The 25721-nt window shown below is 36.2% G+C and overlaps 1 protein-coding gene across 1 annotated transcript in view; it reads left to right on the top strand.

Annotated features, from left to right (window-relative positions):
- Positions 1-25721, top strand: part of GABRG3 (gamma-aminobutyric acid type A receptor subunit gamma3) — a 659887-nt gene that overhangs the window by 628706 nt on the left and 5460 nt on the right. The window contains exon 7 of the mRNA XM_059180244.1: positions 11958-12110. Within this exon, the coding sequence (XP_059036227.1) occupies positions 11958-12110 (153 nt within the window). The remainder of the gene's footprint in view (positions 1-11957; positions 12111-25721) is intronic.

Here is a 25721-nt window from a genome sequence, read left to right on the forward strand (position 1 = left end):
TTATAATGATAAAGAAAGAAAAAATTAAAACAAGAATATCTTTCTGTTCTGTTAATATGTGACCAGAGGTAGATATTCTGCATAGAAAACCCAAAAGACAGAATCCATAGAAATTATTATTCAAATTAATAAGATTTTAAAGGTAGTTGGATATAAGATCCATATTAAATTTCATTTCTGTATGCCAGAAAAACAGAGTTATAAAATGTAATTTAAGTAGAAATATAATTTAAATATATCATTGTCCATAACAACAGAATATATACCCAACAACAATTAAATTTAACTCAAGACATGCCAAGACTGTATGGAAGAAATTTAATGTCTTATTGAAGGATATTCAAATTGAAATAAGTAAATCTTTATGAGGGCTAAAATTTTGTTTTGTTAAGTGCTCTACCTCCACGTAGCCACAATGAACTATAAATAAATGAAGATACATTAATTTATTAATATACTCAAAAAAAATACCCAAAGTGTGGGGGGCCTGGGTGACTCAGTGGGTTAAAGCCTCTGCCTTAGGCTCAGGTCATGATCCCAGAGTCCTGGGAACAAGCCCAGCATCAGGCTCTCTGCTTAGCAGGGAGCCTGCTTTCTCCTCTCTCTCTGCCTGTCTCTCTGCCTACTTGTGAACTCTCTGTCAAATAAATAAATAAAATCTTTTTTAAAAAATACCCAAAGTGTTTATTAAAGAACTTTTTTTTTTTTTTAAGTTTTATTTATTTGAGAGAGAGGGAGGTAGGGAAAGAGAGAAAGCACAAGTTAAGGGAAAGGCAGAAGAAGTGGGAGAAGCAAACTCCCCATTGAGTAGGGAGCCCAACACAGGGCTTGATCCCAGGACCCTGTGGTCACGACCTGAGCTGAAGGCATACACTAACTAATTGAGCCATATAGGCACCGCAGGGAACTTTTCAATCTTTACAATTTATATAGAAACACAAAGACCCACCCTAGCCTTGGTATGCTTGGAGAAGAATACTAAGTTTGAGGATTTTTTTATTAGTAATCAATGCAATTGTATTATTTTTCCATCTCTTGTTTTCCAGTTTTATTGAAGTATTATTAACAAATAACATTGTTGTGTGTTTAAGGTATATAACATGTTGATTTGATACATGTAAATTTTGCAAAATGACTACCACAATAGGATTAATTAACTCTGTCACTTTACATTATTACCTTTTTTGTGGTAAGGTTATTACAGATTTACTCTCAGTAACCTTCAAGTATATAAAACAGTAGGGTAACTATAGTGACTATGTTGTATATTAGACCCCTAGAACATATTATTCCTATAACTGGAAGATTTTAACTTTTGACCAATATCTTCCCACTCCCCCCATCCTCCCCATCCCTGACCCTGGAGACCGCAATTCTACTCTCTGTTTCTATAGTTTGGCATTTTTATAGCTTCCTTATAAATGAGATTATAAAGTATTTTTCTTCTGTGTCTGACTTATTTCACTCAGATAATGCCCTCGAGGCCCATCCATGACGTTTGTTGCAAATGGCAAAATCTCCTTCTTTCTCAGGGCTGGAAAATATTCAGTTTTACATATATATGTGTGTAAACATATGTGTATGTGTGTGTGTCTGTGTGTATGTAAGTGTATATATATATATAATTGTTATATTGTTTTATAATTGTTATATATAACAAAACAAAAACTTACACATATACATTATATATAAATATATATTTATATATACATACATTATATATATAAAGTATATTTATTTAAATAAATATATTTATTTTAATATAAATATATTATGTATTTATATATAAATATAAATATATAAATAAAATGAATATAAATATATATATTTGTTTATAAATAAATAAATAAATTTAAATAAATATACTTTATAAAATATATATTTATATTATAAATATATATTTATATATAATGTATGTGTGTAAGTTTTTGTTTTTGTTTTATTTCACGTCTTTTAACCTTTAGATATATACCCAGAAGTGAGATTGCTAGATTATATATTGTTCTATTTTTAATTTTTTCAGAATCCTCCATACTGTTTTCCATAGTGGCTTCACCAGTTTATATTCCCACCAAAAGTGCATAACTGTTCTCTTTCTTCCACATCCTCTTCTGTAATTGTTATTTCTTGTCATGTTGATATTAACTCTTCTAAGAAGTATAGAGTGATATCTTATTATCATTTTGAGTTGCATTTCCCTGATATTATGGATGTTGAACATCTTTTCATGTATTTGTAGACTATTTGTATGTCTTCTTTGGAAAAATTCTATTTTGATTCTCAGCCTGTTTTTAGTCAGATTTATTCCTTGTTGAGTTTCTTATATACCTTGCATATAAATCTGTTATCAGATAAACGGTTTGCACCTATTTTCTTCCATTCCATTTGTTGTCTTTACCTTTTATTAATTATTTCCTTTGCTATGCAGAAGTTTTTTAGTCTGATATTCCCACTTGTTTAATTTTGCTTTTGTTGCTTGTGCTTTTAGTATCACATCCAAAATAAATTTTTGCCAAGGCCAATGTTAAAGAATTTTTCTCCTACGTTTTCTTCCAGGAGTTTTATATTCTAAGGGATGGACATTGAAGTCTTTTAACCATTTTGAGTTAATTTTTGTGAATAATATAAGGAATCAGTTTTATTATTTTGCATGTTATTTTTCAGTTTTCCAGTTTATTGAAGAGATTATGTCCCTTATTGAATATATTTAACCTCTTGGTCAAATAGTAGTTGACCATATATGTGTATGTTTATTTCTGGGCTCTCATTCTGTTCCATTTGTCTACCTATTTTAATGCCATTACGATATTGTTTTGATTACTATAGATTTGTAATATAGTTTGAAATCAGAAATTGTGAAGCCTCCACTTTTGTTCTTCCTCAAGAGTGCTTTGGCTATTTAAGGGTCTGATGGCAGTGCATAGATCTTGCCCCAAGGGCCAGCTTGAGGGGTGGCCTTAGGGTGAGGTTCAGTTTCTGGTATGGTCTCGGGGCAATGTTCATAGTATCACTGAGGTTTAGGTTTTTCACTAGGACCATGCTCTTCAGCAACTCCCTGGGGATTCCAAGTGGCCTGGTTTCTTCCTGTGCTCCTACCTGGCATGGCCAGGTGTCCCAAATCCATGTGCCTTCAGAACTAGGGTTTGGGCCCTGTCTGTGCCACAGCCAGGGTTAGGGTTGAGGTTATGGACAGGGAATCCACAGTCCAGGGGCCTATCTTGATGGCACCACGCAGAACTCCCTGGGGGGTGGTTGAGGATGAGCATTAGGGTGAGGCTTAGGGTTCATGTTTGGATTCAGCAATTAGACACATGATGGGTCTGAAGATCAGGTTTTATCTAGAACCAGGCTCTCCAATGAGATCCCAGTGGTTCACCTGGCATGGTTTCCTCCTGTATTCTTGGCTGATTTGTCAAGGATGAGTCTATGTCCCAAATCCCATCCTTGCTGAGACTTGGCATTTAGGCCCAGGGAGGGACAAAAACCAAAGCCATGCCTATGCTTAGGGTGAGGATCCAGTGGGCACCTATCATTTATATCTGGACTGATCTTTGTTTTTTTTTTCTCCTTCCTGCTAAATCTGGTCTTAGCTTGATTCTTTCTTTTTCTTTCTTTCTTTCTTTCTTTCTTTCTTTCTTTCTTTCTTTCTTATTTTTTAGTTCCTTGATATGTAAAAGTAAGTTTTTTTATTTGACATCTTTGTTTTTGCTTAAAGCTGGTATTGGTCACTATAAAGTTCCCTCTTAGAATCGGGTTTGCTACATCCTATAGGTTTTGGTACCTTGTGTTTTCATTTTTATTTGTTCCAAGAATTGCTTTTATTTCTCTTTGGTCTCTTCTTTGACCTACTGGATGTTCACAAGTGTGGGGTTAAGTTTCCACGTATTTATAAATTTTCCCTTTTTTTTTTTCCTGTTGCTAATTTGTAGGTTCATACCATTGTGGTTAGAAAAAGAATTGGTATGACTTTAATCTTCTTGAATTTGTTAAAACTTGTTTTGTGACCTAACATGTGATCTATCCTGGAAAATGTTCCCTGTGCACTTCAGAAAAATATGTATATTTGCTGCTGTTGGATAGAATGTTTTGAATATGTCTGTTAGGTCCATTTGGTCATTGATATAGTTCAAGTCCAACATTTCCTTATGGATTCTCCATCTGAATCACCTCCCCATTGTTGCAGGTGGGGTATTGAGTTTGTACTATCATCTGTTTCTCTCCTCAGATTTTTTGGTAATTGTTCAGTGTACTTAGATGCTCCAATGTTGGGTGCACTTATATTTGTAATTATTATATCCTCTTGATGAATCGACTCCTTTGACATTACCTACTGACCTTTGTCTCTCATTACTGTTTTTGACTTGAAATCTTTTTGTCTGACATAAATATATCTAATCTTGTTATCTTCTGGTTTTCACTTGCATGGAATTTCTCTTTCTATCCCCTCACTTCGAGCCTATGTATGTCTTGAAAGCTGAATATCCTATAGGCAGCATAAAGTTAGATCTCCTTTTTAATCTATTCAGCCTCTATATGTCTTTAATTGGAGAAGTTATTCTATTTACATTTAAAGTAATTGTTGATAAGTAGGTATTTACTAATGCCATCTTATTCATTGTTTTCTGGCTATTTTATAATCCTCTTATTCCTTTCTTTCTCTCTTGCTGTCTTCCTTTGTAAGTTGATAACTTTCCATTGTAGTATTCTTTTAACCCCTTCTCTTTATCTTTTGCATATCTATAGTAGACTTTATTTCCATAGGACAGTAGCTTTTTGCCTCACAGTTACCATAAGGATTAAATAAAATATCTTACAGCTGTGACAGTCTATTTTACATTAACTTCTCTTGCATTAAAAATGTTATTTTTATTCTTTCTCTTTTATTTAATTTTTTATATTTCTGATATCAGAATTTACCTTTTATTTTTTTGTGCCCATTAACAAATTATTGTAACTATAATTATTTTTAATACTTTTTTCCTTTAACTTTTATACTAAAATGGTTAACACTCCATCATATAATATTTTTAAAATATTCTGAATTTGATTATATACTTACCTTTATCAGTGTGTTGTATATTTCCATGTTTTTATGTTACTGACTAACGTCTTTTTGTTTCAATCTGAAATCCTTTCGGCATTTCTTTTAAAGCAAGTCTAGTGGTGATGAACTCCCTCAGCTTTTGTTTGTTTGGGAAAGTCTTCAGCTTGCCTTTATTTCTGTAGGACAACTTGCAAGGTAAAGTATTTTTGGTTAACAGATTTTTTTTTCCCTTCAGGACTTTGAATATATCACTCCACTCTCTCTTGGTCTGCAAGGTTTCTGCAGAGAATTATGCTGATAGCTTCTTTGGGGTTCCCTTGTATGAGAACAATTTTCTTTTCTTTTTCTGCTATAATGTTCTGTCTCTTTTATTTTAGTCAGTTACAATATATTTTGGAGAAATTGTTTTAGATTAAGATGTTGGGTTACCTATCAGCTTCATGATCTTGGGTATCCAGACCTTTCCCCAGATTTGGGAAGTCTCAGTCAGCCATTATCTATCTAATTAAAATTTTTATCTGCGTCTCTTTTCCTTCTGCGACTCCAGTAATTAAATTGTTTCTATTAATAATATTCTATAGATCACATAGATTTCTTCACTCTTTTTTTTTATTCTTCTTCTTTTATTCTTTTTTTGACTGAATAATTTCAAAAGTCCTCTTCTCCTATTTAAGATTCTTTCTTCTGATTTATCAAATCTGCTGTTGATGCTTTCTAATGCATTTTTCCCCCCACCTCATTAATTGTATACTTGAGCTTCAGCATTTCTGTTTGGTTCTGTATGTGTGTGTGTGTGATTTCTTTTTCTGTGTCAAATTTCTGATTTTTTGTGTGTCTTATTTTCCTAATTGTATTATATTGTCTTTCTGTGTTTTATTTTTTTGTAGTTCAGTGAGTTTCCTTAAAATGGCTATTTTGAATTCTTGGTTGGGCAAATCACAGATCTCTGTGTTTGGGGTTGGTTATTGGAAAATTATCGTGATCTTTGTTGGGGTCCTGTTTCCTTATTTTTTTATATTCCTTTAAGTCTTGCATTGCTGCCTTTGCATTTGAAGTAGCAGTCACTTCCTCCAGTCTTTACATACTGACTTTGGGAGATAAATACCTTCCATCAGAACTGCTAGCGATTCTGAGTCTTTCTCACACTTTTTCCATGAGTGTGCCTGCTCCCTCTTGTGGCATAATATTTAAACTTGTATGCCTTTTATCAATCCCAAAAAGCCATAGTGGGTGCTGACAGCCTCTCTTTTGCTTTCCCTAGTGCTTTGCTAAGAGCTCAAGCTTGTAGTTTCTCCCAGTCTTATGGATTTGGGTGAGCTTTCTGTGTGTACTCACTAGCCATCTGCTGAAGCTTGCTCTCACCACCCCAGAAAAAGCACACTGGGAGCTAGCCACTTTTGGGGGAGGGAGTGCTACACAGAGCACTGGAAGTGCCTGTGGGCCAGTTAGGGTGGTCCATAGTTGAGATTTCCCCAGCAACTTGTTGGAAGACCTCCTAATGGAGTCCATGAGACTGCTGGGAGGATCTGTGTCTCTTAATTATGTTCCATTTCAAGCCCTGGTTGCTATTCTCTTAGTGCTCACCACCCTCCAGGCATGCAGGTCAGGACTCAGCACTCTGTGTGAGAGGAGGGAAAATGGGCCTCATTAGCAGCATCCCACACAGCTAGGGAAGCCAAGTACTCCGTCACACTTTCTCACTTACCTCTGTGGGAGAAATCACAGACCAAGAACATCTCTCTTATCACTAAGCTGTGCTGCTTTGAGGTATGGGTGATATGGCTAAAGTCAAACTATTCCTCTTCATTGAATCCAGTCTCAGTTTTTTTCTTTTTCTTTTCTCTAGCAATGTGTTTTAACATCTCCATTGACTCTTGGGCTTCCACGAAGGCTCTCTCCTCTGTGGGTAAATGTCTAAGTCAGTGTTCTTTAGAGACTCCCAGTAAGTGACCCACAAGGCTGGAGCTGGTTCATGAGCCATTTTGTGGTCCACAGCTGGGATTGAATTCTTTATGTCTATCACCCAACACACAGTAGGTGTGACTTTTCATGAGTCCCTTGGCATATTGTGCTAGCAACAGAACCAGTGACAAGTGAGGCTATAGATGAGTCCTCATGTAAACAGAGCTGTTTTTAGGTTCATTGAGTCAGTCGCCTTAGTAAAAGTCTGTTTTCTTAAAATGGCTGTTTTCATTCTTGAATAGCATCAAGATTTCATAGTCTCCTACCTGGATCTCACAGCTCCCACAAAAGTGCAAATATGGATGGATGCCAAATTAGTGTTATTGAGGAGGAATAAGTTCAAAGGACATCTTATTTGGCCATCTTGTTGATGTCACTCTCCTTTAATTTTTCATTTCTGAGTAACGGATTACCACAAATTTAATGGCTTAAAACAGAGCATTCAAAATTCAGCAGTTTCTGTGAGTAAAAAGCATGGGTTTGGCTTAGCTTGGTCCTCTGTTTAAGCTCTCATAAGACTGCAGTTGGGGCATTGGCTGAACTTCATTCTCATCTGGAAGCTTGACTAAGGAAGACTCTATTTCTATACCATTATGTTGTTCACAGAGTTTATTGTTTGTAGCTGTAGAACTAATTGTAGTTCACTTCTTCAAGACCAGAAGGAGAATCGCTTTTCATGAAAGTCCCAGTCCTCCTTTAAAGGGTTTTCACCTGACTGAACCAGGTCCAGTGATAATTTCTCTTTGGATTAGCTTGAAATCAACAGATCTCAAAATCCATTCACCTTTGCTCTATAAAGTAACCTGATCAAAGAAATGACAGGTTACATTCTATTGGTTAAAACAAAATCACAGGTTCTCACACTAAGGTGAGAGAATTGTACCGGTGTGTTATTAATATAGGGTCATTTTATGCTGCATCTCCCAGTTTTAATAACTAAGATAATGAGGTAATTATGCTGAAATTGACATGTAAAACAGATCTATACATATATGGATATGTGAACAAAACAGATCCATACTTATATGGCATTGTGGATGACTGAGGATGACAACGAATGATGCTGTGACAGCCAATCTTGGACTTTAAGAAATTTAATTTGGAGAAGAATCAACTACATATAAAAATAAAAACAAAACTTATAGACAAAAACAATATAATACCGTTGTGGTCTCCGGATAAGAAACAGATTCTCAACAGCACGAACAGTAACAAAAGTTTGATAGATTTAATTCCTTAAAATGAAGAATTTAATTCATGAACATATGTCATAAACCAAAGAAAAAGATAAGTCTTCCATGGAAAAACTTTTTTTTTTCTTAACTGAATATTGCTTTCTAATAACCAAGTCTTCGCCAGCTTTTGAAGGGTACTAACTTAGGATATTTTGAAAGGAGACCAAGGAGATACCTGCGTGAAGGAGTGAGAAGACATGACCATCACAAGGGGAGCAAATCTGGAGAAATAGCAATGATGTTTAAGAGAGATTCAATGATGATTCACAGACCTGTACCCCTGGGGCAAGTAATACATTATAGGTTAATAAAAATAATTTAAAAAATGAGAAATTCAAAGGAAGTTTTTGGTGCATAAGGTGTAATAAATAAACAAGCTTATTGATAGCATGGAGTAAATAATTATTTTTAATCATTCTTTCTGGAAAAACATGCTGGAGTACGGAAAATGTGGCTAGTCTTTAGCTTTGAGAGAACTCTGATTCTTACTAATCTTTGTACTTCCAACTTCATGAAACACAGTATTAGCTTAATAAATTTGTATTTCATAAATATGTGCATTGTGCTAAAAGATAGTGCTACACGTGCTCTTCCAAAAAGCTTACATTGGCTCAGGAAACACACACATACACACACACAAATGAACAATTGGCAAAGAGCAACTTGTTCTTATAATTCCACTAGGTCCAAGTTGATTTTTTTTTTTTTTTTTTTTTTTTACTTTGATGGATCAAAGAGAAGCTTCTCAATGCCTCCCCAATTTTTTCTTTTCCATTTTCCCCCAGGGAAGTGGGCATCAGGCACATTCCAGGTGCACTCTGGAGAACCTCTGTGGATTCTAGATCCCTATTGTCTGGCATGAGCCAACCAAAATCTATGTCCCTTTGGTTTGGAAAGAACTTATAACAGAAAATGAAAACCATTCTGGTCCAGTTCATGAACTGCATTAGGAAAGCTGCACATCAATAAAAGTGCATGGCTTAAACATACCATAGAGAGAGCAAAAATCGTCCAAGGAACACAAAGCAGGAGCTGAGACTTCACACCCAAGTTGGAGCAGACTGGGTCCATGGGGGTGTGTGAGTGTCTGAGTGTGTGAATGTATGTGTGTGGGTATATGTACACTTACAGATGGGGAGCAGATAGAAGGAACTACATTATTCTTCAGTCAAGAGCCCTAAACCTAACATAACTTAGGCATATACTTGGTCTGTCTGAAGAGCTTTTCATGTTTACAGATATAGGGAGGAACTTTTGCACCCTCTGAGGGTTTTTATCTCTTCTCCTCAGGCCTACACAAACAAATTATGTATATACAGAAACATGTGATGCATCTGGAAATTAAGACCCCATGGCCTCTTCCTTCCAATTTAGGATGAGAGGCACATTGACTATGTGTTGTTCTTATGTGGGGCAATGGTCTAGAACCCACAATTCCTCCCTCTCTGGAACTGCTTCTTGTAGTGTGTCCCAAAACCTCACCAAGAACCAACTGAGTTATAATATCAGGCCCCAGAATGTGGCCCTGACAGTCCATCTGTCTTTCATACTTGATAATGGGACATTCAGCAGATCTCTGGGTTAGCAAAGATGTATGCTGAGCACAGGTATAGTGTCCATTTACTTCTGGTTGGGGAGAAGCAGATAGATTTACTAAAATGAATTGTGTGTCTGCTCTGAAATTGTCCCTCTTTATCTTTCTCAGAAAACTACAGTGGTAGCTGAAGAAATTATTCAACTCTGGATATTCCATCGACGCTGCATTCATAACTGATTTATTATGTTTTGTCTTTCTATGTTTGTTTTCTACTTGGCTTTTAATTGAAATTTTTTGTAAAAAATAATAGACATTTAAGTATCACACATAATTCAATAATATTTCCCCAGGAAATGATGTAACTTGGCATTCATATTAGAAAAATATCTTTGTGTCTTTTGATTGCTTCAGGTTAATCATTTTTATTTCTTTGCAGTGAAATGTTAATTTGCTTAGAATTTTAAGTGTTTCTTGGAAAATGATCTCAGTATTGATGTTTCTATCAACCATCCTGAATACTGCTACAAGAGAACACCACAAAGTCTCTAATAATTAAAAGGCAGTTTTCATATGGACTCAATATAATCTCCTTTTCAATCTTCTTAAGTAAAAATGGGACTTTCATTATCATCTTTTCATTAAACACACACTAATCGATTGCTTATCACTAAATAACACTGGTAAACAAGAGAGAGATATTCTATAACCCAATCATTTTATTGGTCTGAATAACATATTAGCAATTATAGGAATGAATTAATAAGAGTTGTTGAGAGGGGCATAGTGAGGATTTCCTGGTAAAATAAATGATTTCTAAGCTGAGATTCAAAGTGAATGGAATTACTGGGATGCAGGGGAAAAGAAATGAGCACGTAGGCAGATAAATAGAGATTTACTGGCCCAAGGGAAAAGGTCTTGGTATATCTGAGGACTTGGGGAGACTCTGATGTCCAGAGTGCAGACTTCCTTTACAAGGGGCAAAGGGCATTGCATGCAGAATGATATAGACCATACTAAATTCATGACAATAATACAAGAGTAGCAAGATGTTGGTGAAGGATTATAAGGAGAGATATGTTGGATATTTATGTTTTAGAATGATCTTTTTGATGATAGGACATAGACTTGTCTGGAGTGGGAAAGGGTTAGTTGTTAGGAGACAGATGGGAGCTGTAATAGAATCTGGCATTTGTGGGGAAAGGAATTGAGAACAATGCAGGAAATGAGGAAGGGAAAAGGAGGAGTCACAGGTAGCTTCTGTATTTCTGCCTTGCCTAGTGAGAAGGACTTGACTTTGGTGAGAGAAGAGCAGGCATTGGTGTGGGGGAAGATGATAGTTCAGATCTGCACATGGTAATTTCAGGTGCCAAAATGCTGAATCCAGAATGCTGAAGAGTGAAGGTCAAGCGGAGGTGGGGGACAGATGTGTTCTCAACAGGATGTTGCCTAGAAAGGACACAAAAGAAATGATTTTGGAATAAATTGTCTAATGCATTAAGTGTGCACCCTCTCTCAACTCTTTAAGGAATCTCATGGAATCGTTAGTAATAACTTTTATGGTGTGGCTTTGTTTTAGTGGGAGGAAGCAGAATGTCATAAAATGATTTCTTGTGTTTGTTTTCTGGGTTGGCACAGCCTAACTGCTGGAGTCATGAAAGGATAAGATCAACATAAAAATATCAAATAAAACATAAAATACAAGGTTGATATGCTAAAATAATGCTATAAAATAGAAATATAAAATTGTTACATAAATTTATGTATGAAAGTTTATGTTTAGCTCTGTTACTATTAAAAAAAACAGAATGACTATGTATCTGCTTGAGGGTGGATTATGTTTCCCTTTATTTTAAACATAACACATATAGATGGGCTCAAGCAATAATAGCTCATTGAGTAATGGTCTATCACAGAATAGATGTGCATGTCTGTCTCCTCTATCAATTAATATGTTTGTTTGTCTTTTTCCAGTAACCAGTAAAAGGTCCTGCACAGCCATGGATAAAATAAAATTTATAAAAATTAAGTTTAAGAACACCAGCATTTTGACCTTTTTTCACAATTTGATCTTATTGTAGTTGTATATTTTTATTCAGGTCATATATTTAACAAAATTATTTCCCTGAAATATTCTTTAATCAACGAAAGTTGTTTTACTTTTGATAATATTTTATTACAGGTGATTATGTTGTCATGACCATATATTTTGAATTGAGTAGAAGAATGGGATACTTCACTATTCAAACATACATTCCCTGTATATTGACTGTGGTTTTATCCTGGGTGTCATTTTGGATAAAAAAAGATGCTACACCAGCAAGAACAGCATTAGGTGAGTTTCCAAAACACAAACAAAAACAAGTCTCCTGTCATTTTGTGTAATATTGATACAGAAGTATTCATAAAAATTCTTCCAGTGTAAGAGATTTAGTTCAAATGTAATTGATCTAATTTGAAGGCTACTTAAACTGTGCTTAGATTGTTTCAAGTAGTCAAGTTAGACTCTTTCCGACAATAGAGTTCCAAGTGTGCCACTTAAAATAAGCTGGGTTAGAGATTAAGAACAAATCAATTGCATCATCTGATACTATGCTCTAAGGATGAAGTCATCATAAAAATATAGTCACATCCTGGGAATCTGCCACACTGAAAAGTCTCATTACATTAGTGTAAAGGGACACAGCTTTTCATATACTTTTGAGGACTAAAGACATAATATCAGTAAAATAGTCTTCTAGTAACAAAAGTTCTGATTGCCTATAGCAACTTTACCATCAAAAAAGAAAGTGATCATTTTTTCCAGCTACAATCTACACACTAAATCTCAAAGTCTTTTCATGAATTATCCTCTGATGCCCAAAGTCCTCCTAATAAAACACTAAATTCCAGGGGTTTTAGAATTATGTAACATTTTTATACCAATCTTTCTTTATGATAGGAGCATTACTTAACTTTCAATATTTTTATGTGTGAAAACAGATAATGGGTAAGAGTGATATAAAGGTTGTGTTTGCTTAAACATGTTTTTCAGAAAAGAGGGCATTTTCTCAATTTCAAAGTCTTTGCAAATGTCTCATTTTTTTTTCTGTATTTGTTACTTTATTCTTTGTTTGTTCAACCAACATAGTACTTTTTGAGCAAGATAAACTAGCCTGTAATACCTCCACCAGTGTTAGTTTTGCATGCTTATAGAAAATACACAATAGAATTGATAAAGTATTCAGCAAAGTCACAACATAAATTTAGTAACTATTTTTGATGTTATGAACTCACAATTGGTCAGGTCCCATAGTAAGCATGACTTGAAAAATCAGCTCTCAAACAATATAATATGTAGTAATGGTTGCACAATGTGAAGTTATGAAAGTCCTGTCAAAGAGTCACCATGGTGGCCTTAAGGAGATAGAGATACTAGAAATACATAATGCTTGAAGATAATGGATTTACAGTCCAGAAGAGTAGAGAAAAGTCATTAACATCAGAATATTTGGTTAAGACACCAGAAAAGGCTATGCCTGAGACTGAAGGGGTACTCTAGAACCCCTCTAAATAAAGCTTAAACCAAACCATAACAAGGTCAAGGAGAACCATCAGTAGATTAACTGCCATAAGAAAGCATTTAACATGGCTTAAAAAAGGATGATACATTTCATAATCTTTGTATTATATCATCCACAATATTGAGTATGCAATAAAAATTATTCAGTATTCTTAGAAGCAGGAAAATGTGACCCATGATAAAGACAAAAAATAGTCAATATAGGGTGCCTGGGTGGCTCAGTTGGTTAGGCCGCTGCCTTCGGCTCGGGTTGTGATCTCAGATTCCTGGGATCAAGTCCCACATCAGGCTCTTTGCTCAGCGGGGAGCCTGCTTCCCTCTCTCTCTCTGCCTGCCTTTCTGCCTACTTGTGATCTCTCTCTGTAAAATAAATAAATAAAATCTTAAAAAAATAGTCAATATAAAAAGAAAAATCTGGTGTTGAATCAGCAGACATGAGTTTAAGGCAACTTATTATAACAATGGTAAAGTTCTTACAGGAAAATATAATGTCAGTGAATGAACAGATAGTTAATCACAGCAGGTAAAGTATATTAAAAAGTAAACTCTAGAATGAAATGTATAATAATTAAATTGAAAAATTCACTAACTGAGCTTACTAGCAGATTGAAGATGGCAGAAAAAAAGATCATGCATAATTGAATACCATCATATAAAATTTATCTAATCTGAAGAAGAGAGGGATGAAAAGATTTCAGAAGATGTAGAAAGCCTCAATGATCAGTAGGACAATATGAAGATGTATAACTATAACTTGGGTTCTAAAATGAGAAGAGAAAATGAATGAGATATTTTTTTTTAAATAAATGTGATTAAAGCCAGACATTGCCAAATGTTGTCCATGATCCTCACTCCACATTGAGCCTCACTACATTGTGAGGTAGATGTAGATGGGTAACAGAAATGCATTACATTGAATTTGCTTTTACTATGTAATGGGGATAATAATAACATGAGCTTTGGAGAAGAGGAGCAAGATGGCAGAGTACTAGGAGACCTAAATTTCATCTGGTCCCAGGAATTCAGCTAGATAGTTATCACACCATTCTGAACTTCTACAAGCTAAATAGGAGATCAAAGAGAATAGCAACAATTCTAGAAACAGAAAAGCTAACACTTTCTGGGATGTAAGACATGCAGAGAGGTGAGTCTGAGGTGATATACAAGAAGATAGGCCACAGGGAGAGGGGCTGGACCCCAGAAAATAGTAGAGCATCAGAGCACAAAATTGGAACTTTTAGAAGTCTGCTCCATGGAGGGACATCACTCCAGAGGCTAAGTGGGGGCTGGAGCCCTCACTGGGATGGGTGTGGTCTCAGGACCCACAGGGTCACAAAAAGACCAGGGGTGCCTGAGTGTGGCGGAGCTCCCAGGTGTTGGAGCAGGGGAACCACCTGCAGTGATGGAGCCAAGGAGGAGGCTCTCAACTCAGGATTACCTTAAACTGTGAGGCACTGTCAGGCCACTACTCTTCAAGCAGGGAATCCACAACTGGCAGATCCAGGGAGACCTCCTCTCTCTCCCCAAAGAGGAGTGGTACAAGAACATGCCACAGGAATCTGCTGGGTTTGGAGACTCCAAATGGGCCCGGCCATGTACCAGAGATAAGAAGGCTCAGTCACAGTCTGGGTGAACTTGAAATATGGCTGGAAACCAGGGAGACAGGAGTGTTTGACTGCTTTTCTCTGAGGGCACACTGAAGAGGGGGGGCCCAAGCTCTCAGCTCCTCCAGGATGGAGATTGGGAGGCCACCATCTTCATTCCTGTCCTCCATAGCTGTACAGAAAGGGTTCAGAGAACAAAAGTTACTGAGAGCAAAACAGCAAATTACTGAACATGGCTCCTGCCAAGGGTGGTGCAATTCTACCTTGGGCAAAGACATTTGGGAATCACTGCAAATCCCCCAGAAGATCAGCAAGAACATCCAGCCAAGATCAAGTTTACTGATCAAAGAATTGCAAAACTCCAGATCTAGGGGAATATAGCACAATAGAATTCATCACTTTCCCCCCCCCATGATTCTTTACTTTTTCAAAGTTAAACATTAAAAAACTTACTTTTTTCTTATTCTATTTTTTTTATTTTACCTCTTTCCTATTTTAACATATTTTAACTATTTCATCTTATCAATACCTTTTAAAAATCTTTTTTTAATTTTCATTTTTATAGTCATATTCTCTCTCTTCATTGTATTTAACCTTATTTTTTGTATACATATAAACTTTCCTTTCTTTAAAATTTGGGATACAGTTTCTTCTAACAGACCAAATATACCCTAAATATAGCATATGACTTTGTTCTAGTCTCCAGCCTGATCATGTTCCCTTCTTTGTCTTTCTTTTTTTTCAACCAACTTCTTAGTTACCAATTCCTTTCTAAAAATCTTTTTAAAATTTTCATCCTTAAAGTCATTCCATCTCTTCATCGTGTTTACTCTTGTTCATATGTGTGTGTGTGTGTGTGTGTGTGTGTGTGTGTAAGTTTTTCTTTCTTTAAAATTTTGGGAGGCAGTTTCCTCTAACAGACCAAGATACACCCAAAATCAAGTGTGTGGCTCTGTTCTATTTATCAGCCTAACCATATGTTTTGTTTTCCCTTCTTTCCCCCCTGATTTTGGGTCTCTTCTGATTTGGTTATTGTATATTTTTTTGGTCTTGTTTCTCTTTTAGCATTTTGTTCTCTTACCTGTCTATTCTTCTCTGGACAAAATGGAAAGGTGGAAAAACTCACCTCAAAAAAAAAAAAAAAGAAAGAAAAGAAAAAGAAAACAAGAGACAGTACCAACTGCTGGGGACCTAATCAATATGGACATTAATAAGATGTCAGAACTAGAGTTCAGAATGACAATTATAAAGATGCTAGCTGGGCTTGAAAAAAACACATAAGATAATAGACAATCCCTTTCTGGAGAAGTAAGATCTCTTTCTGGAGAAATAACTTAAATCTAACCAACTTGAAATTTTAAAAAAAGTAATTGAAAAGGTGCAATCAAAAGTGAAGTGTCTTACTGCTAGGACAAATGAGGCAGAAGAGAGAATGATATAGAAGACCAAATGATGGAGAATAAAGAAGCTGAGAAAAAGAGAGATCAACAACTACTGGATTACAAAGGGAGAACTCAAGAGATAAGTGATACCATAAGACAAAACAATGTTAGAATAATTAGGATCCCAGAAGAAGAAGAGAGAGAAGGGCAAAAGGTATATTGGAACAAATTATAGAAGAGAACTTCTCTAATTTGGGGCAGGAAACAGGCATCCAAATCCATGATGCACAGAGAATCACCTCCAAAATCAATAAAAATAAGTCAACATCTTGTTATCTAATAATAAAACTTACAAGTAGTGGAGACAAAGAGAAAATCCTGAAAGCAGCTTGGAACATGAGGTCTGTAACCTATAATGGCAGAAATATTAGATTGGCAGCAGACCTATCCAGAGACCTGGCAGGCTAGAAAGGACAGGCCTGATATATTCAGAGCACGAAATGAGAAAAATATGCAGCCAATAATACTATATCCAGTTAGGCTGTCATTGAAAATAGAAGGAGAGATAAAAAGTTTCCAGGACAAACAAAAACTAAAAAATTTTGCAAATATCAAACCAGCCCTACAGGAAATATTTTCCTCTAATCAAAGAGAGAGCATAAGAGAAATGACCAGAGGGGAACAGAGAAAATATACAGTAAGAGTCACCTTAAAGATAATACAATGGCACTAAATTCATACCTTTCAGTAGTTACCCTGAATGTAAATGGGCTAAATGCCCCAATCAAAAGGGTATCAGAATGGAGAAGAAGAAGAAGACCCATTGATATGCTGTCTGCAAGAAACTCATTTTAGAACAAAGACACCTCCAGATTTACAGTGAGGGGATGGAAAACAATTTACCATGCTAATGGACCTCAAAAGAAAGCTGGGGTGGCAATCCTTATATTAGACAATAAGATTTTCAGCCAAAGACTATAATAAGAGATGAGGAAGGACACTATGTCATATTAAAGGGTCTGTCCAACAAGAATGTCTAACAATTTTAAAGATCTATGCCCCTATTATAGGAGCAGCCAACTCTATAAACTAATTAATAACAAAATCAAAGAAACACATCAAAAATAATACAAAGATAGTAGGGACTTTACACCCCCTCACTGAAATGGACAGATCAAATAAGCAAAGATCAACAAGGAAATAAAGGCTTTAAATGACACACTGGACCAAATGGACATCACAGATATATTAAGAACATTCCACCCCAAAACAATAAAGCACACATTCTTCTCTAGTGCACAGGAAACATTCTCCAGAATACATCACATCCTGGGTCACAAATCAGAACACAACTGGTACCAGAAGATTGGGATCATTCCCTGCGTATTTTCAGACCACAATGCTTTGAAGCTAGAATTCAACCACAAGACAAGTATTAGAAAGAACTCAAATACATGGGGGTTAAAGAGAATCCTTCTAAAGAATGAATGAGTCAACAAGGCAATTAAATGAGAATTTTAAAAAATTATGGAAACAAATGAAAATGAAAACACAACTGTTCAAAATCTTTGGAATGCAACAAAGGTGGTCCTGAGAAGAAAGTATAGAGCATTACTAGCTGTTCTCAAGAAACAAAAAAGGTCTCAAATACATGACAAGGATATTCACTCTCACCACTGTTGTTCAACATATTACTAGAAGTCCTAGCATCAGCAATCAGACATCAAAAAGAAATAAAAGGCATTCAAATTGGCAAATAAGAAGTCAAACACTCTCTCTTCACAGATGACATGATACTTTATATGGAAAACCCAAGAGACTCCACCCCCAAACTACTAGAACTCATTCAGCAATTCAGTAATGTGGCAGGATACAAAATCAACGTACAGAAGTCTGTTGCTTTCTTATACATCAACAACGAAAATACAGAAAGGGAAATAAGAGAATTAATTCCATGTACTATAGCACCAAGAACCATTAGATATCTGGGAAAAAACCTAACCAAAGAGGTGAGGATCTGTAATCGAGGAACTACAGAACACTCATGGAACAAACTGAAGACAGAAAAAGATGGAAAAACATTTCATGCTAATGGATTGGAAGAATAAACATTGTTAAAATGTCAATACTGCCTAGAGCAATCTATACTTTCCATGCCATCCTGATCAAAATTCCACCAGCATTTTTCAAAGAGCTGGAACAATCTTAAAATTTGCATGGAACCAGAAGAAACACCGAATTGCTAAGGAAATGTTGAAAAACAAAACAAAACTGGGGGCATCACATTACCTGATTTCAAGCTTTACTACAGCTGTGATCACCAAGAAAGCATGATACTGGCATAAAAACAGACACATAGACCAGTGGAACAGAGTAGAGAGCCCAGATATGGACCCTCACATCTATGGTCAAATAATCTTCAACAAAGGATGAAAAAAATACACAGTGGAAAAAAGACAGTCTCTTCAATAAATGATGCTGGGAAAATTGGACAGCTACGTGTACAAGAATGCAACTCAAACTTTCTCTTACACCATACACAAAGATAAACCCAAAATGTATAAAGAACCTCAATGTGATGCAGGAATCTATCAAAATTCTAGAGCTAAAAATAGACAGTAACCTCTTCAGCATCAGCCACAGCAACTTCTTTCAAGATATATCTCCAAAGGTAAAGGAAACAAAAGCAAAAATGAACTTTTGGGACTTCATCAAGATCAAAACCTTCTGCACAGCAAAGGAAACAGTCAAAAAAACAAAGAGGCAACCCACAGAATGGGGGACGGTATTCACAAATGACACTACAGACAATGGACTGATATCCAAGATCTATAAAGAACTCCTCAAACTCAACACACACAAAACAGATAATCATGTCAAAAAATGGACAGAAGACATGAGCAGACACTTCTCCAAAGAGCACACACAAATGGCTAACAGACACATGAAAAAATGTTCATCATCCTTAGCCATCAGGGAGATTCAAATCAAAGCCACATTGAGATACCATCTTACACCAGTTAGAATGGCCAAAATTAGCAAGACAGGAAACAGCATGTGTTGGAGAGGATGTGGAGAAAGGGGAACCCTCTTACACTGTTGGTGGGAATGCAAGTTGGTGAGCCACTTTGGAGAACAGTGTTGAGATTCCTTAAGAAATTAAAAATAGAGCTTCCCTATGACCCTGCAATTGTACTACGGGGTATTTACCCCAAAGATACAGATGTAGTGAAAAGAAGGGTCATATGTACCCTAATGTTCATAGCAGTAAAGACCACAATCGCTAAACTGTGGAAAGAGCCAAGATGCCCTTCAACTGCTAAATGAATAAAGAAGATATGGTCCATATATGCAAGGGAATCTTATGCCTCTATCAGAAAGGATGAATACCCAACTTTTGTATCAACATGAATGGGACTGGAGGAGATTATGCTGAGTGAAATTAGTCAAGCAGTCAATTATCTTATGGTTTCACCAACTTGTGGAGCATAAGGAATAACACTGAGGACATTGGGAGATGGAGAGGAGAAGTGAGTTGGAGAAAATCTGAGGGGGAGATAAAATATGAGAGACTGTGAACTCTGAGAACAAACTGAGGGTTTTGGAGGGGAGAGGGATGGGGGTTGGGTGAGCCAGTTGGTGGCTATTATGGAGGGCACATTATTGCATGAAGCACTGGGTGTTGTACATAGAAAACAAATTTTGGATCACTGAAAATAAAATAAAATTAAATTAAAAAAAAATACACAACTGAACCCTACCTCCAGGAGCTGGAGAAAGAACAGCAAATAAAGCCTGAACCCAGCGGAAGAGAAACCATAAAGATCAGAGCAGAAATCAATGAAATTGAAACCAAAATAACAGTAGAAATCAATGAAACTAGGGGCTGATTCTTTGAAAGAATTATAAGGTTGATAAACCACTGTCCAGTCTTATCAAAAAGAAAAGAGAAATGACCCAAAGTAATAAAAATAGTTAATGAAAGAGGAGAGATCATAACCAACACCAAAGAAATACAAAAAGCTATAGGAATATATTACGAGCAACTCTACGCCAGCAAATTTGACAATCTGGAAGAAACAGTTGCATGCCTAGAGATGTATAAAGTACCAAAACTGAACCAGGAAAAAGTAGAAAACCTGAACAGATCCATAACCAGTAAGGAGATTGAAGCTGTAATCAAAAATCTCCCAAGAAACAAGAGCCCAGGGCCAGACAGTTTCCCAGGGGAAATCTACCATATAGTTAAAGAAGAATTAATACCTATTCTCCTGAAACTGTTCCAAAAAATGGAAATGGAAGAAAAATTTCCAAACACATTTTATGAGGTCATCATTACCTTGATCCCAAGACCAAAGAACCCTTCAAAAAGAATTACAAACCAATATCGTTCATGGACATGAATGCAAAAATTCTCACCAAAATACTAGCCAATAAGATCAAACAGTACATTAAAAGGATTATTCACCATGACCAAGTGGGATTTATTCCTGGGCTGCAAGCTTGGTTCAACATCTGCAAATCAATCAGTGTGATACAATACATTAATAAAAGAAAGTACAAGAAACATGATATGCTCAATAGATGCTGAAAAAGCATTTGACAATGTATGGTATCCTTTCTTGATCAAAACTCTTCAAAGTGTAGGGATAGAGGGTACATACCTCAATATCATAGAAGCCATCAATGAAAAGCCCACATCAAATATCATTCTCAATGGAGAAGAACTGAGAGCTTTTCCCCTAAGCTCAGGGACACAGCAGGGATGGTCACTGTCACCACTGTTATATAGTACTAGAAGTCTAACCTCAGCAATCAGGCAACAAAAAGAAATAAAAGACATCTGAATTGGCAAAGAAGTCAACTCACTATTTGCAGATGATACGATACTTTATGTGGAAAACCCAAAAGACTCCAGTCCAAAACTGCTAGAACTCATACAGGAATTCAGTAAAGTGTCGGGATATAAAATTAATACACAGAAATCAGTTGCATTTCTATACACCAACAACAAGACAGAGGAAAGAGAAATTAAGGAGTCAATCCTATTTACAATTGCACCCCAAACCATAAAATACCTAGGAATAAATCTAACCAAAGAGGCAAAGAATCTGTACTCAGAAAACTATAGAATACTAATGAAAGGATTTGAGGAAGACACAAAGAAATGGAAAAACATTCCATGCTTATGGACTGGAAAAGCAAATACTGTGAAAATGTCTATACTACCCAGAGCAATCTACAAATTCAATGTGATCCCTATCAAAATACCATCAACTTTTTTCAAGAAATGGAACAAATAATCCTAAAATTTATATGCAACCAGAAAAGATGCTGAATAGCCAGAGGAATGTTGAAAAAGAACACCAAAATTGGCGGCATCATAATTCCAGACTTCAAGCTCTATTACAAAGCTGTCATCATCAAGACAGTATGATACTGGCACAAAGACAACCACATAGACTGATAGAACAGAATAGAAATCCCAGAAATGGAACATCAATTCTATAGTAAACTAATCTTTGACAAAGCAGGATAGAATGTCGAGTGGAGAAAGACAATCTCTTTGACAAATGATGTTGGGAAAACTTGAAAGCCACATGCAGAAAAATGAAACTGGAGAATTTCCTTACACCACACCCAAAAATAAACTCAAAATGGATGAAAGACCTCAATGTGAGACAGGAATCTATCAAAATTCTTGAGGAGGACACAGGAAAAAACTTCTTCAACCTCAGCTACAGCAACTTCTTCCTAGAAACATCATCAAAGGCAAGGGAAGCAAGGGTAAAAATGAACTATTGGGACTTCATTAAAATAAAAAACTTTTGCACAACAAAGGAAACAGTTAACAAAACCAAAAGACAACCAACAGAATGGGGAAGATATTTGTAAATGACATATCAGATAAAGGGCTAGTATCCAAAATCTATAAATAGCTTAGCAAACTCAACACCCAAAAAACAAATAATCCAATCAAGAAATGGGCAGAAAACATGAACAGATGTTTCTGCAAAGAAGACATCCAAATGACCAATAGACACATGAAAAAGTGCTCCACATCACTTGGCATCAGAGAAATACAAATCAAAACCACAATGAGATATAACCTCACACCAGTTAGAAAGGCTAATACTAAGCAGTCAGGAAATGTTAGGTGTTGGAAAGAATTCAGAGAAAGGGGAACACTCTAACACAGTTGGTGGGAAAGCAAGCTGGTACAGCCGCTCTGGAAAACAGTATGAAGTTTACTAAAAAATTTGAAAATAAAGCTATCCAATGACCCAGCAATTACACTGCTGGGTATTTACCCTAAAGATGTAAAAATAGTGATCTGAAGGGGCATATGCACCTGAATGTTCATAACAGCAATGTCCACAATAGTCAAAATATGGAAATAGCTTTGATGTCCATCAACAGAGGATTGGATAAAGAAGATGTGATATGTATGTATGTATGTATGTATGTATGTATGTATGTGTATGTGTGTGTATATATGTATGCATATGTATATATGCATAGGTATGTATATATGTATGTATGTATATATATAATCCAGCCATCAAAAAAGAAAAAAGAAACCGAGAAACCGAATTCTTGCCATTCACAATGATGTGGACAGAACTGGAGGGTATTACGCTATGTAAAATAAGTCAGTCAGAGAAAGACAATTATCATATTATCTCACTGATATGAGGAATTTAAGAAATAAGACAGAGGATCACAGAGGAAGGGAGAGAAAAATGAAACAAGATGAAACCAGAGAGGGAAACAAACCATTAGAGACTCTCACTCTCAGGAAACAATCTGAAGATTTCTGGAGGGGAGGAGAGTGGGAGGGATGGGTTGGCTGGGTGATGGACATTGGGGAGGGTATGTGCTATGGTAAGAAAACAAATAATTAAGGGAAAAAAAGAAAATAGAAGAAATTGAGGTTAACAATCCCCAAATTTAGTGAAAAAATTCCTACTTACATATTCTGTAGAATGACATGGTCACATTTTTTAAAGTTAAATTGGATATTTATTAGAAAATCATTATTTCAATAAGAATATATCTATCATCAGTGTAGACTTTCCAAGTTTACACAGCACTTTTTCCTCATCTATAGAAAAGAGAGCTTGGCATTCTGTTTTCACTGTACTGATTAAAGAAACAAGTTCAAAGAAGGTAGGTGACTTTACATGACCAAATGCTGAGAAGGCCCAGAGCAAGGCTGAGGGCTTTGACCTCCATGTCAATATCCTTTTACACATGACTAAGCTGTCCACCCTATGCTGTTAGCATCATTCTTTAGCTGGCGCTGGCTAACCCTCCTGAGGAGGTGCCAGGAGGCACTGATGCCCAGCAAAGGTAGAAACTCATGTGCACTTATCCATCATATCTACCCTATCATGGAGTATTATTACCTGGTGGATATTTTATAGTATCCTCATGCAAGCACAAAGTAGTGATGTTAATGTCAATATTCCTATGATTCCTGAGTCCATGTCACTAGCCTCCCTGTCCAGCAGCTCTAGCAGTTTCTGATTTTGCAGGAACTCATCTAGAAGAGAGTTAGTCTTAACTCCTCTTGTGTAATAATCATCCAGTCATTTCATTCTTCTTAATGCTTAGTAAACTCCCTTCCTTTTTTTTTATTGTGTTATGTTAGTCATCATACATCATTATTTTTTGATGTAGTGTTCCAAGATTCATTGCTTAAGTATAACATCCAGTGTTCCATGCAATACATGCCCTCCTTAATACCCACCAGCAGGCTCACCCCCTCCCCAGTTTCGGGATGCCTGGGTGGCTCAGTTAGTTAGGCAGCTGCCTTCGACTCAGGTCTTGATCCCAGCGTCCTGGGATCGAGTCCCACATCCGGCTCCTTGCTCAGCAGGGAGCCTGCTTCTCCCTCTGCCTCTGCCTGCCATTCTCTCTGCCTGTGCTCGCTCTCTCGCCCTCTCTCTCTGATAAATAAATAAAATCTTAAAAAAAAAACAACCCTCAGTTTCTTTCTCAGAGTCCATAGTCTCTCATGGTTCATCTCCCCCTCTAATCCTCCCTTCCCTTTTCTTTTCCTTCTCCTAATGTCCTCCATGTTATTGCTTATGTTCCACAAGTAAGTGAAACCATATGATAATTGACTCTCTCTGCTTGACTAATTTCACTCAGCATAATCTCCTCCAGTCCCATCCATGTTGCTACAAAAGTTGGGTATTCATCCTTTCTGATAGAGGCATAAGATTCCATTGCATATATGGACCATAACTTCTTTATTCATTCTTCAGTTGAAGGGCATCTTCGCTCTTCCCACAGTTTGGTGATTGTGGTCTTTACTGCTATGAACATTAGGGTACATATGACCCTTCTTTAAACTACATCTGTATCTTTGGGGTAAATACCCAGTAGTGCAATTGCTGGGCCTTAGGGTAGCTCTATTTTTAATTTTTTCAGGAATCTCCACACTGTTTTCCGAGTTGGCTGTTCCAACTTGCATTCCTGCCAATAATGTAAGAGGGTTCCCCTTTCTCCACATCCTCTCTAACAGTTGTTGTTTCTTGCCTTGTTAATCTTTGTCATTCTAACTGATGTAAGATGGTATCTCAATGTGGTTTTGATTTTATTTTTCTCTGATGGCTAATGATGATGAACATTTTTTCATACGTCTGCTAGCCATTGGTATGTCTTCATTGGAGAAGTGTCTGTTCATGTCTTCTGCCCATTTTTTGACTTTTCCTTTTAAACCTTCCATCACATATGTGTCTGTTTTTTACTCTTGTCCACAGACTTTGTTTAAATATTTATTATTGACTTATGTTTATAAAATAGTCAAAGTCAGACCAACACTATTATTAGTTAGCTAATTAATCAATGAATCAATATAGTCCATATGAAGCATTCATTGAAATGCCTAAAATGTGGTAGGCACAATGCTTGATGGCAAGTAAGCAAAGATGAGCAAGATACAGTTTTGCTTATAATGATCACACAATTTATTCAGAAAGACAGACATACAAAGACTAGAAAGACAAATGCAATTCCTTGTGCAAATGCAGAAACCAGGCACATAGAAGGTAAAGGTAGTGCAGATTCCCATGTTATCAACTCTCTTTAGGGTGCTATAAGCAATGCCACCTCATTAAGAGAAGTACTTCAACTGGATCCTAAAGAAAGGTTGGAGTTTAAAATTGCAAAAAGAAAAAGTAAGGAAGGAAACAGTTTATCTGCGCAGAAGAACAGTGTGAGATGTGAGACAGAATGTATGGAGGACTGCAAACTATCATTATTTAGAAAATATTTAAAAGTCAATTATATGGTTTCACTTATTTGTGGAGCATAACAAATAGCATGGAGGACAAGGGGAGTTAGAGAGAAGAAGGGAGTTGGGAGAAATTGGAAGGGGAGGTGAACCA

Source organism: Mustela lutreola, chromosome 7 (genome assembly GCF_030435805.1).
Source record: "Mustela lutreola isolate mMusLut2 chromosome 7, mMusLut2.pri, whole genome shotgun sequence".
NCBI classification, from domain to species: Eukaryota; Metazoa; Chordata; class Mammalia; order Carnivora; family Mustelidae; genus Mustela; species Mustela lutreola.